Below are 14,126 nucleotides of genomic sequence, written 5' to 3' on the forward strand. Positions count from 1 at the left end.
ATAAATCCTCATTTAGGCAAAAGACCATTTTACCCTTCTAAGTCCTCAACCCCTCATGGTTGATCAAAAGTCAAACTAGTCAAAAGGTCAACGAAAAGCCTTACATTTACTTATGCGCAGCGTATATATTACTCTACGCAAGGCATAAGGTCTTATCCAGAAAACGGGCTAAAATCGGGCTACGTTGGGCGTAGCCCAGATTATATCCCACGTACAGAGATGTTAATTCATTTTTACTTTAAGCTCTTAATTCGTAAAGACCAATCATCAAATGCTCATATATGGTCCCAATAAACATGTAGAGTGATAAAGTTTATAACTTTATACCTTTACATGGCTAAGTGGAGATCAAACTCAGTCCCTAGTTTCCTAACACCTTCTAATTCCCAAAAACTCTTGCATGGGTGAAATATAGCAACCAAGATCCAATTTTTATGACATGTGAACCTCATAATCAACAATAAATGACAACCATAAGCTTTGGAGTAGCTCTTACTCACAAGAACCAAAGTCATGGAACAAGAAGCATGCAAACCAACAAACTAACCTAGATATAACCCAATGAATCATAAAGGTGAGAACTTTATACCTTATGAAGTTGGAAAATGAGATGAAAGCTCTGGATCTTCAAGCTTGACCACACCAATACACAATCATAGACTTTTCCTTCTTTAAGTGCACCAAAAACACACAAAAAGGCTCAAGATTTGCTCTATGGGATTAGGGTTTCAAGTTAGTTGCTCAAGAGGGTGGAGATCGATGATAAGAAGAGCCTCAAGGGGGTTAATATCCTTAAATAGGGTTTAAGACCCCGCAATTAGGGTTTACACGCTGCACGGTTACGCCCTGCGTAAATTGGGTTAGGCCCCGCATATGGCATAAAATCCTTGTGTCCATTTAATGAGTTACGACATGCATAACTAGCAATCTACCCCACGCGTAAGGCCAAAGTTCTCAAAATAATAAGCTTAAATACATAAAGAAATGTACTTGAGAAACGCGCGTTACAAATTTGCAGTAGTCACGATGTGATCATATGGTGGTCACGACGTGACAATGAGATTTATCTCGATTATTTTGGATTGGCTTGGTTATGACGTGAAAACATGGTCCTCACAAAGTGGCGATGGTTTTTGAGTCATGGTTGAGTTTTCAAATCCGGAGTTTTGGAGTGGTGATGAACTTGTTGGCCATGATGTGACCATGGGTTGGTCACGACGTGAGAATCAGTTTTTTGTATTGTGGTTGTCGACTTTGACTTTGAGCGTTGATTTTCAACATTGGTTAACTTTTGGTCAAACTAAGGGTTTTAGAGTGTAGACTGATAGTGTACTATCTAATCCTGTTAGGTGCCTTGTAGGACCAGTCTCCGTTGGGTAAGAGTTGTGGTGTTTATCTGCTACTTGCAAGGTGAGTCTTCTCATTATACTTGTGTGTGTGGTAGTATATGCATGTTGACCAACTGAGACTTATTTGTCAATTGCTGATACATGTGAACTGATTTGTTGATAACCTCTAAACTAATGTGAGTCCATGAGACTGCTGATAGTCCCCAAGGTTGCTGATAACCTGTGAGGTGTGTTGTTAATCCATAGGGCATGTTGTTGGCCCACTGAGACCGTTGATAGTCCTAACGGTTACTGATAACCCATAGTTGTTTATTAAATTGTGTTGTATGTGATATTTTGGGGAACTCACTTAAGCTTTGTGCTTATAGTTGTGTATTAACTATTTTGCATGTATTTATCAGATTACGAAGACATGACTATACACACACATCAACATTTTTATTATTCAAAATTCCGCGTTGTATTTCTTATAACTCTGACTTCTAAATAATGGTTTATGAGCAAATGGTTTGCTCTGAATGTAATTTTGTAAAAATTTATGTTTTTATTATTTTAAAAATGAAAAAGTTAGCCTGGATTTTAGGATGTTACAGTAGAGGCGTGGAGTTGGTGATGAAGGGGCCTCCTCATGTATCCTTAATGCTCTCGTATAGATGAAGGAGAGAGGATTGGTGTTTATTTATTAATTTTAAATTAAAAAAACTAAATTAAATTAAAAGGGTACAAAAGTCATTTTAATGGGAAAGTGATCAGTAACACAACCGAAACCACAAAGGACCAAACATATAGATATTTGATAGTTGTCCCGAAAGACCTTGTTTTAGCAAACCATAAAAACTAATCACATAAGTTTATACAATATTATACATACTATTAAATTTCATAACGTTGAGGAACAGTAACTTTTATACATTTCGACTTTTGCCACCACTTTTTCAAATATGTGAACTTTGATCCATACCAGAGTATCAGTTTCCCCTGTTAAATTTAATAGTTATGCCGCGTATAACTTCATCTACCCGACCATACCCGCTTTCTTCTCCCCTTTATCATGCTTTCCAGAAACCTCCTCCACCGCCATCTTCTACCGATTGAATTGTCTCTCTACCGACATCAGAACCTACCACCGCCTCTATCTATCTCTCAACATCGCCTAATTATACCTGTTACCAACAACTCAGACCATAAGAACTTGAACATCGCCGGCCGATTTTCGCCGCCAACATCACTGACCATCCTTCCCGACTCATTGGTGCTGCGGCGGCGTATGACGGGTCGATTCTACCACCACCGACGAAGATGCGGGTGGAGGAAGTGTTCGTTCTGATAGAACGGCGCCAATGAGGTAGTGGTGTCTTCAGTTTTCCTATGCCTTCATTTGATAACAACTTTAACAAATATTATGAAGCGCTACAAAGTGATGAAGGTAAGCATCTATTACAGCAATTTGGAAGATTAATCGATGCTATTTCAAAGTGTTTTGTTGGAGAACAGTTAAAGCAAGCATAAAAATAACATCGATTACAATTAAACGACTATTATATGTACATACTCATCAATTGAAAACCATATGATACCTCAATCGACCCTGGTAACATGGTTCTTCATAGATGATTTTTTTTATTTTTTTATTTTGTGGTCATGGAAACTTTTATCTCACACTTTGTAGTGTTCTGTACCTTGTTTTTTTTTTACTTTTGTCTATCTAGACAAAGATGGAAGCTTGGGTTTTCCCAAAGCCTCAATTGTGGGTCCAAATAGTTTACATGTTTCCCGGGAATCAACTAAAGCAGTAACTATTTGGATAATAACCAAGAATTGATTTACAAATCTAGTAGTTTGGCTACTTATTTAACTTTGGGGGTGCATTTTTCTCAATTGGTTTCTAATTTGTTAATGGTGTATAAGCTCCTAAGACATGTTTACTTGGATCATGATCTGAGATAAGTAGTTTCTCTACTAAAGGTGTTAGTTATTTCTACATATACTATGTTTTTGTTTTCATTGTACCATTTTTTTGGTTTGTTTGTTGGTAATGAGCTTATCTCACTTATCAACCCAACATCTTTGAATTTTAGGTAAACATTACACAACTCAGTATGTGATATATTTCTTTAACAATGGCCATTTAAGTATAGGTTGAAAATTTCATTTGCAGATAAGAGTCTGATTTGTAACTTTCCAGTTTTTTTTGTATTTTGAATTTTTAACTTTCCAGCTCTGATTTGTGAACTAAGTTTTTTTTTTTCATCTGTTCTTTTCAGACCAGATAGAATTAGTAGTCGTGTAGGTAACAATGATGACCGTATATGGATTGAAATATGAAATCAGGTGTCTTGAAATTTCTTTCATTTGTAAGTATCCATAGTTTTTTGTTATATTGGCAATGTGGTTCATCTTTGCTTTTCTTTTCCATATTCCACGGTTTGATAGGGAAGCTGATGGATCTTTGAAACCTCCACTTGCCAAATACATGGATACTGGAATGTGATTTGAAAGATTGGTTTCGATTCTTCAGAACAAGCAGCTGGGTAATTAGGACACTGACATCTTTCTAATTCTACCTACTTTTTAATGTTATCTAGAAGGTAATATAAAAACTGCAAGAACACATACAAATTAAATACACTCTTTTACGTATGTTAGTTACAAATTGCAATATACATTATCTGACTTCTATTGGTAAATTAGGGCATATTTAACTGCTTTTGAAATTGTAATTTGTTGGAGCAAACTTAGAACATAAAAGACTATTACTTTTGCAAAAATATACCATTGTCACATGAGGAAATGCAAATACATCAGTTTGATTAGACCAATGGCGTCCAACTTCTTTTTCTACATCTTCTTAACAACACATGTATCTCACAACAAACCTTGGTGAATTTCTCCTAAATCCGATACCACCAGATACATGAGAGTCGTTCTCTTCTTTCCTATAAATTTAGGTGTAATCTTTTTCCATGTAATCATTAAAAATACGAGACATATTCCCACATTTTTGACATATAATCTGTGGAATTCTTTATGTTAATAAGTTTATTCATGTTTTTATCAGACTATACATATTCTCTAACAACAGTCGCTAAACGGAAAATAGATAATAATAAGTAAAAAAGTACACCATTGCATAGCATGGTTTTTTTCCTAGTTATTATAAAAACTCAAACGACATTCACGTAAAACTGTTTTATAAAAATAAATAAATAAATAAAATAAAAATTAAAAACAAATGAAAAATAAGTCATTCTAGCATATTTTATCTTACTTGAGTGGTTATAAGGTATAATCTATTTAGAGAAAAAAAAAATTGGAGTTTCGGTTCTAATAGAGGTGGAGCATGTAATGTTTAAATATGTTAAATATGTATCAAAAAGGCTTATTCGATTTTAATCTATCTCTATACCAAAAAACAAAAAACTAAGATGAACAATACATATTTCTTAAAGTTTATCGGTAGATGTCAATCCTTCGTAAACAATAGTAATATTTTGGATCAAAATTGCTTCTTTTTCGGGTTTTGGCTAATAAAATGAATAAGAAAAAAAAGGTCGTAGTAAAATAACAATTAAGATATGACTATCCTAAATTGTTGCACGAAGGGCCAAGGCCCGGTCCTAAATACTACGAGAAAACTTGTCTATCTAAAGCCCGGTCCAAATAAGGATGTGGACTCTTGTGACCAAAAGTGTGACTTAATAATTATCATATTATACTATAAATATGAATTATTTTTTCTTTCGCAACGTTAATGCCAAACTTTCAATTTTTCATATTTTCATATAATATACTTTCTAACTTAAATATGTTATTAATTATAAATATTATGATAAATAAAATATTTCTTAAATTATTGATAACTTGAATATAGTGTTAAATGTATATCCTAAAGTAATATATCAAACAACTTAAAAATATAGTGTAAAATTTAAAATCTAAAGTAAAATATCAAATAAAATTAAAAACAACTAAATGTATATTTTTTCGAAAAATTAAAAGAAAATATTAAATACAATAAACGTAAAAGAACATAATCTTAAAGTAAAATTAACTAAAGGATCTTTAAAAATTATTTTTATAATAAATGAAATTCAATTAAGTTGTTTTAAAATTAATTTATAATAATAATAGTTAAAATAACCTAAAGTTATAAATTCAATTATGTAACATCATAAACAATGATTGATAATTTAAATAATCATCATGATGAAATTAAAACGTTGTCAATTTTTTAAAGTTAATAAATCATAACATTAGTTAATTAAAATAGATGAGAAATATAACTAATTTTATACACATGTATACCATTAAATGATTCTATTTACTAAGTGTTATATTATCTATTGTTCAAATTAATTATAATGTTATATTAACTAAATATCTGAATGTAATAATAATTATTTTTTAGGTAATATAAATGACATAAAATTTTCAATGACATATGATTACTAAAAGGTTAACTAAATAAATTTATTCTGTGCAAACAGAAAATATTTTTCCTTTCACCACATTCATTTGAAATCCCATTATTTTTTATTTGCTCTCTAATAACAATTATAAGTTGGTTAATACGGTTAAATACATATTTAACCTAAAGTGTAATCATATATAAACTAAATTTCAATATTAAAATAATATATTTATATTTACTTATAAATTTACGTCTTTAACTTTTAACATATTATAATTAATTTATTAGTTTTAAAATGTTGTTGTGTGTAAATCATTATCATTTTTAAAACTATAATTTTTGAACAATTTAGATAAAATACTTAAATTGTTAATTTACATATGATATTAGAGGGTCAACTTAAATATAAATTTTAGTTCAACTTAAACAACCAAAGAATATTTTATAAATAGTTAAATGCAATAATTGGTAGTGTCTTTCTATTAATGATTATAAGTTGGTTAATAAAGTTAAATAAATATCAATAAAGTGTAATCATAAATAAACTAAATTTCAATATTAAATTAATATCTTTACTTCTACTAATAAACTTATATCTTTAATTTTTAACATATTATACTTAATTTAATAGATTTAATATGTTGTTGTATTTAAACCATTAGTAGTTTAAAGCTATAGCTTTTGTACAGCTTGAATAAAACACTTAAATTGTTAATTTAGATATAATATTACATAGTCAACTTAAATATAAACTTTAGTTCCACTTAAAAATAAAAAAAAAAAAATAAAAAATAAATAAAAAAAAAACCCAAAGAATATTTTGTGAATAGCTAAAAATGATAAATTGTAATGCTAAATGAAAAAACTAAATTGTAATATCAATTTAATTAAAATATTTTCTAAAGATATTTTTATAATTATTAAAAAATTTCAAATAAATAGCTTATAATAACGATAGTTAACAATAACACTATATAAATGATTATATTGTTACCTTTAAAAATAATAAACAATGTTTGATGTTTTATATAAATAATTATAATGATAGTAATTAAATATTAAGCTAATATATTTTTAAAAATTGATTAACAATAACAAAAGTCAACAACTATAAATAACATTAAACCATATATATATATATATATATATATATATATATATATATATATATATATATATATATATATATCATTCATGAATAACCTGCAGGTAGAGGTCATTCAAATAATTGAGATTATCCAGTTTTAATAGATGTATATATTATCTTATAATTCAAAATAATCAATATATTATATCATTATCATTATCATCATTATCTATATATCTATATATCTTATCAAGCTAGCATTTTTCCTTGAACCTCACGTATTTGAAACCCCCATATATTTTTCTTTCACCATATTCATTTGAAACTCTCATAACTTTTGAGTTTCTTTCTAATAATAATTATAAGTAGGTAAATAAGGTTAAATAAATATCAAACCTAAAGTGTAATCATATATCACTACGAGAAAAACATCCTTTTACAACGTGCATATAATGACACACGCTGATAAAGGACGCGCATTTGTGTGTGCCCTAAAAATTAATGTCAGTTTTCCAAAATTTGAAGGATAGAGCACACGCATTTTGCGCGCCCTAAAATTAGTGTCCAACAAAAAAACACGGAGGGCACCTATCATAAAAGGTGTGTCGTGTAAATGTGTCGCTTTATATTTTTTAGAAAAGCGCGTTCTCGGTTGTTTTAATAATCTATGGTGGGAAATGAAATGCCAAAAAATTAAACAGCCCGCCTGATTACTCTCCTTCTTCTCCTTCTAAAATCCTCTAAAAAAACCCTAATAATCCTTCTTCGCCTGATTCTTCTCCTTCTTCTCCTTCTAAAATCCTCAAACAAAAAACCTTACTAATCCTTTTGAGGCAACCATCTTCCTCTACTTCTGCATTCTCTTTCTCTCTTTCTTTCTCTCTCTCTCTCTCTCTCTCTCTCTCACACACACACACACACTCTATGGAAAACCCTAATCACCCTTCTGGTTTTCTGAACCAGGTTCATCCGCTCTTGCCACCGCTCCTATCGGACCACCACAGTCCCCCATCGGATCATTAAGACAATAGCTACCGATGCACCACTTCACTACCTTTCATTCTTTAAATGTGCGACTGCTCAGTGTAATGGCTTTCTAGGGTTCATTATCCCCCTCCCTTAATGTCTGCGATCGACAATGGAGATGATGGCCACCACTACTACTCCATTACTCATATGTCGATCTTTCTGCATACACATACCTTGTTTACAGAGGGTTTAAGGTTAGTTCTTCAATTCATCATTTTCGTGATCTGTTCATTGTCAATTCAATACACTATCTACTCTATAAAATGTTTAATTGTCTTCCTGTATTATCAATTGTGCAAAAGGTGATGCCCTACAGTACAGGTTGCAAGACTCCATTGTACAATTTCGAGGCTAATTCAAATTACAAGGTTTGAATTGAAGTTCTCATGTTTGCTAATTTCCATTCAAACTATTCTAAACCCTTTTGTATCACCTTTGATTTGTTGAGAGCAGGAAGTACCTGATCCTAAAATAATGGTGACATTTCTAGTTGTTGATGATGAAGATGGTGCTGCATTTGTTGCATGGAAAACCACACCATGGATACTCCCTAGGAATCTTGCACTTTGTGTCAACTCAAATTTTGTATATGTCAAGGTTAGTAGTGTCGAGTTGATCTATACTTCAATTTTGATTTTTGAAGTTAAGTAGATAGTTGATGTTAAGTCTATATACGAAATCAGGTGAAGAGCATATCCATTGGAAAAATCTATGTAGTTGCTGAATCTCGATTATCAGAGCTTCCAGTAGAAAAGGCAAAAAAAGGAAAACCTAATGGAGTTGTGTATGACAAAACCAAGGGATCTAGTTCTAATTGTGGAAAGGCTAAAAACTTTATGGTTGCTTATGAGGTGTTGGATAAATTTCAAGGATCTTCACTTGTGGGTAAAAAGTAAGTGTATGTGTCATTATTTAATTATTTCAAAGAATTCTCAGATGTGGCATTCAGAGTTGTTGCAGATGATTGTGTAACTTCATAGAGTGGAACTGGAATCGTGCACTGTCCTCCAGCATTTGGTGAAGATGATTATCGTGTTTGTTTGGAAAACCAAATCATTCATAAGGTCTGAAATATGTTGATAACATATGCATTGTATCTTTATTTATATCTTTTTTCCTATAACCAAATCATACATGTTCTTCTTTATGCAGGGAGAAAATCTTGTTATGGTAGTTAATGATGATGGATGTTTTACAGAAAGAGTTATTGATTTCATTGGTCGATATGTCAAAGAGGCAGATAAAGATATCATTCAAGCAGTAAAGACAAGAATAGTTAAATGTTAGTATATAATTATTAACAGGGGCATTTATGTAAAATGATTATTCCTTACCTTTTGTTATGGATGTATGCAGGATAAGAGCAGACTGGTCAAATCTGGAAGCTTTACTCATTCATATCCATTTTGTTGGAGATCCGATACTCTTCTCATCTACAGAGCAGTTCCCAGCTGGTACACTTTTTATATTCATCTTTTGTGCAAAAGACATGAATGCCCTTCTCATCCTCATTATCTTTTTGTTCAAGGTTTGTAGTAGTGGAAAAGTTGAAAGATCAATTGCTTGAAAACAATGAGAACATGTATTCTATTTTAGGCTAAACAGAAATAAAGCTGATTGTGAAAAAGACTTAATTGAATAATTGTGTTCCCAAGTATTTATGTTGCTGACCCTTTTCATTTCGTGATCAAATGAAATGAATTTTGTTCAATATATTCTGTTTTTGAACCAAAGATTAGGCTGGAATTTCTTAGATATTCAGTGATAGTAGGCTAGCACATTGAATAATTGTTTAAAAAGACATGATGTATTGTCTAAATTGTTATGGAATTCAAGTTGTGCATAATATCAATTAGTTGTGTCAATCAATATTTTTGGAATTATATCTTGTGTCTTAAAGGTTAAATTCAAGAGTGTTCAAACAGGTTTCTTCTTCATTGCATGAGTAAAGCTTTCCCTGAAATGCCAATTTTTGGGTTGGTTGATTGGTAAGAAGAAAGACTTCTACTTGGATTTTAGAAATTAGAATCATAATCACTTATATGATGAAACCTAAAATCTGTTGATGTTATTTATTTATTTATTTTTATCTTAGGAACCCTGCTGGATTGGCTATTCTTTGCACCTTCAATTATGGAAGTATTGGAATGGGTCTAGAAGCATACAAATATGGTATTATTATTATTATTATTATTATTATTATTATTATTATTATTATTATTCAACGGGTTATTTGGATAAAATTCTTCCTCAATGATATTTCAAGTAAATTACATTTTTTTTGTTCATGAGTTCAATTTTTTTCAGTTTTGGTCCTTAAAGAGGATTGATTGGTGGATTTGGTCCTTATTTGATCATTGAATGGTTAATTTTAACAATTTAGCGACCAAAATGGTTATTAAACATTAAAATATGCACCGGTTTTGAAAACTGATTTTCTTGAGAAGCAAACAAAAAAAGTGTTAAACTTAAAGGATCAAAAATATAAAATTTACTCAGCTTGCAACAATCAAGTGGTTGTTGAGATTAAGGAAAGATGATTTTGAGCTAATACCACAAAAATCCTTCATTCCATTAAAGCCGAAAGATATGCAAATTGCCAAAAGCTTGACTTCTTCACAAATATTACAGGTTCGCTTCTAGAACTCATAGTAATATGCTTGCATTACTATTAACTTTTGTTTAAAAGAATAAAAAAAATCTGAATAGAAAATCATTTTGAATAATCTTTTGTTTGTAATATATATATATATATATATATATATATATATATATATATATATATATATATATATATATATATATATATATATATATATATATATATATATATATATATATATATATTCTGGATCGCCTTTCATTCTCTTTTGGTTGTAACAAACATGGGCAACTTGGAACAGGGTCAACCAAAAATGGTGATTTCCTCTGTAGAATTTGAATTATCTCCATGCTTATATTTTGGCTTCGAGAAGATTCTTTCATGCTAACATGTGTTTTTGATTATGTAGAGTTTGAATTATCTCCAGTACGTTGTCTTATAACGCATGTAAAAGATGTTTCATGTGGGGATGATTTTACTATTTGGTTATCTTCCATTGAAGGCGCTTCGATACTGTAAATTGTCAATTTTACCCTCTTCGATTCACACTTGTTAACATGTTTAAATAAAGTTTTTTTTTGTTGGTTTTTAGAACTGTGGGACATCCACAGTATGGTCAACTTGGACATGAAACTGATAATGAGGTATTTTTTGTTACATGTTTATAATGTTGTAGTTTAATTATAATCTTTAATCTTTAATCTTTAATGGATTATGTTTATTATTATGTAGTACAACATGAAGGAAAGCTCTATTAAACTATATTAATTTTGTATCTTAAATATATTGTAGGTGGGGCAATGGAGGATATGGAAGGTGAATAATTTATTTCTTTCATTTAATTCTCAAACGTTTTTTTACCTTTAAAAATTACTCAAATACCCTTTTAGCCTATGCTTTCCTTCTTTTCACGGATTCCATTCCATTTAAAGCCAACCAATTCCAATTCCAATTCCATTTCCATTTCCATTTGTTAATAATTAATATCTAAAATCTTGATAACATAACAGGCTTGGACATAGAGAGCAAAAAGATGAGTTTACCCCTCGTCGTGTTGATGTTTTCACAAAGCATAATACTTTACCACCCACTACCGTTATTTCAGCTGGTTCTGTAAGCTCTGCTTGTACTGTTGGTATGCTTTAAATTTTTTATTGAAAATTTTTATTTATTTTATGAATTCTTTTCGTATTTTAATTTTGAATCACTTTTTATTTTGGTAATCCTGGTGCAGGGCAGATGTACATCTGGGGTAAAATAAAGCTTACTGGTGATAACTGGATGTACCCTAAACCACTCATAGATCTCATGTTTTCACTTTTCACCTTCTTCTTTAAATGATATTTTTTTGCATTTAATTTTTTATTTTAAATAAATACACATCTAAATAATCATCTGTATGTTGTAATGTTGCAGTGGTTGGAACATATGTTGCATGGATTCAGGGAATATGCATTATTTTGTTGGTGATGGTGTTTTAGTAGAAAAAAAAAAAGCATGCAAAACTGAAATATGATATCTCATGTCTTGACATAAACCCCATTGGTGAAAATCCAAATTATAGTAATCTTGCTGCAGTTGGGATGTGGACTGATATTTAATTACAGATACCTTACATGTTGTGCCTTTGAAGGGATATGATTCTCATCACATCACTGAAGAACATCTAGGTAGCAAAATAATATCACGTTTTGTTCTTCTTTGTGCCTTTGAAGGGGTATGATTCTCATCTCATCTTCATCTTTATCTTCGTCTATAAGGGTAAATTTGTAAAAAGTGTTTAATGTTTAATTACAGATACCTTACTTGTTGTGTGCACTTGGGGATGGATATCTTTTGAACTTTTTACTCAACACAAGCATAGGGAAATTAACAGACAGGAAAAAGATGTCACTTGGGAAAAAATTAAGAATGTTGAAGCTGGTGAGTGAATTTTTTGTAAAAAATCTAAGTATTATATAATACAATTTTATCTAAATTCTTTGAATTATAAGAATAAATAGTAATTAAAAAATTATAATATATGTTTTCACAGGCTGCAAGAGATGTTGGAGCCCTTAGAGAACCTAAGGACAAACTGGAAAAGTGAGTTGAAGAGCTGACATGGAGATTAGACTTTGAATATCTCCCATTTGAGGGTATATTTTTTTATGTCTTATATATAATTATTTGTAAATTTTTGTTGCAACTATTGATTTGTTTTATCTTTCCATGGAACGATTATTTGTACGACATTAAATTTTATACAATGGATTGTATTTTTTGTATATGATATTTTATTTTCTATTATGAGACATTAAATACAAATTTAATTTGAAAATCAGTAAATCTATAAATAATATATTTTTTTTAAACATTTAAAATTATGATACGCAAAAATGTGTGTCATCTTCATTTATGACATGGCCTTTCTTGACAGGGGATTTCTTGATACGCATTGTGTGTCATTAACACGTGCATCGTAAGGTTACGACACGCAAATGCGTGACGTCTTCCTTTATGACATGGCCTTCCTTGATACGCATTGCGTATCGTAAACACGCGTCATAATTGTGCGTCGTAAATGAGCGTCATAAATGCGCGTCATCTCTCTTTATGACATGGCCTTCCTTGACGCGCATTTGCGCGTCGTCTGAGCCTTTTACGACACGCAATGAGTGTTATAAAAGGCTGTTTTTCTAGTAGTGTATAAACTAAATGTTAATATTAAAATAATATATTTACTTCTACTTATAAAGTTATGTTTTTAACTTTTAACATATTATACTTAATTTATTAGTTTTAATATATTCTTGGATGTAAACGGTTATCATTTTAAAGATAAAATTTTGGAACAATTTGTATAAAATAGTTAAATTATTAATTTAAATATAACATTACAGGGTCAACTTAAATATAAATTTTAGTTCGCCATAAACAACCCAACAAATATTTTGTAAATAGTTAAAAATGATAATTTGTAGTGTCTTTCTAATAATATAAGTTGGTTAATAAGGTTAAATAAATATCAAACCTAAAGTATAATCATAAATAAACTAAATTTCAATTTTAAAATAATATATTTACTTCTACTTATAAAGTTATGTCTTTAAATTTTTACATATTATATTTAATTTATTAGATTTAAAATTTTGTTGTATGTAAACCATTATCAGTTTAAAGCTACAACTTTTGAACAATTTAGAAAAAAAATCTTAAACTGTTAATTTAAATATAATATTACAGTGTCAACTTAAATATAAATTTCAGTTCTACTTAAAAAACCAATGAAGATTTTGTAAATAGTTAAAAATCAAGGTCTTGCTATAAGTTTGGCAAGGAGGGGCATATGGCTAAGGATTGCCCCAAGGAATTTGCAGTGTGCTTCCACTGCAACCAGACCGGCCATCGGAAGGCCGAGTGTCCACGACTGCGGGGGTCGGCACAGGGAGAACCATAGGGATCTGCCCTTGCTGCCTTACGAGCTACTGAGATTCGGCTAATGAAGGCCGAGACACCGAAGGCTCGTGGGAGAGCCTTCCAGTTGACAGCGGAGGAGGTACACTCAACGCCCGACGTCATGGCTGGTATGTATTCTTTCATCTATTTATTTCGAGTTGAGATATTGTGCTTATATTATGGTATGCGTAGGTAATTTTCTTATGAATT

At 30.6% G+C, this 14,126-nt stretch overlaps 2 protein-coding genes and 1 long non-coding RNA gene across 3 annotated transcripts; all 3 read left to right on the forward strand.

The window, feature by feature from the left end:
- Positions 1 to 7,608: 7,608 nt before the first annotated feature.
- LOC145006272 (ATP binding / aminoacyl-tRNA ligase/ nucleotide binding protein) lies at positions 7,609 to 8,797 on the forward strand. The gene is made up of 4 exons (XM_078965365.1): positions 7,609 to 8,070; positions 8,179 to 8,244; positions 8,330 to 8,473; positions 8,560 to 8,797. The coding sequence occupies exons 2-4, from the start codon at positions 8,182 to 8,184 to the stop codon at positions 8,770 to 8,772; spliced, it is 420 nt and encodes a 139-aa protein (XP_078821491.1). The 5' UTR covers positions 7,609 to 8,070; positions 8,179 to 8,181; the 3' UTR covers positions 8,773 to 8,797.
- A 9-nt stretch (positions 8,798 to 8,806) lies between these two features.
- LOC145006273 (uncharacterized) lies at positions 8,807 to 10,089 on the forward strand. Its single transcript, XR_013662852.1, has 5 exons — positions 8,807 to 8,940; positions 9,029 to 9,158; positions 9,233 to 9,330; positions 9,802 to 9,864; positions 9,972 to 10,089. It is a non-coding gene; the product is annotated as an uncharacterized LOC145006273 (long non-coding RNA).
- Positions 10,090 to 10,727: 638 nt separating this feature from the next.
- LOC145006150 (uncharacterized) lies at positions 10,728 to 12,745 on the forward strand. The gene is made up of 9 exons (XM_078965247.1): positions 10,728 to 10,794; positions 10,888 to 10,993; positions 11,071 to 11,122; positions 11,271 to 11,294; positions 11,489 to 11,613; positions 11,713 to 11,788; positions 11,895 to 12,195; positions 12,276 to 12,401; positions 12,514 to 12,745. Exons 3-7 carry the CDS (start codon positions 11,091 to 11,093, stop codon positions 11,992 to 11,994), a joined length of 357 nt encoding a protein of 118 aa, XP_078821373.1. The 5' UTR covers positions 10,728 to 10,794; positions 10,888 to 10,993; positions 11,071 to 11,090; the 3' UTR covers positions 11,995 to 12,195; positions 12,276 to 12,401; positions 12,514 to 12,745.
- Positions 12,746 to 14,126: the final 1,381 nt, after the last annotated feature.

The sequence above is a fragment of the Lactuca saligna genome, chromosome 7 (genome assembly GCF_052625555.1).
Source record: "Lactuca saligna cultivar CGN05327 chromosome 7, ASM5262555v1, whole genome shotgun sequence".
Lineage (NCBI taxonomy): Eukaryota > Viridiplantae > Streptophyta > Magnoliopsida > Asterales > Asteraceae > Lactuca > Lactuca saligna.

Coding starts and splice junctions, on each gene's coding strand:
- LOC145006272 (XM_078965365.1), top strand. CDS start 8,182: ATGCCCTACAGTACAGGTTGCAAGACTCCATTGTACAATTTCGAGGCT. Junction 8,245..8,329: donor AGGCTAATTCAAATTACAAG/GTTTGAATTGAA, acceptor TGTTGAGAGCAG/GAAGTACCTGATCCTAAAAT. Junction 8,474..8,559: donor CAAATTTTGTATATGTCAAG/GTTAGTAGTGTC, acceptor ATACGAAATCAG/GTGAAGAGCATATCCATTGG.
- LOC145006150 (XM_078965247.1), top strand. CDS start 11,091: ATGGTCAACTTGGACATGAAACTGATAATGAG. Junction 11,614..11,712: donor AAGCTCTGCTTGTACTGTTG/GTATGCTTTAAA, acceptor ATCCTGGTGCAG/GGCAGATGTACATCTGGGGT. Junction 11,789..11,894: donor AAACCACTCATAGATCTCAT/GTTTTCACTTTT, acceptor GTAATGTTGCAG/TGGTTGGAACATATGTTGCA.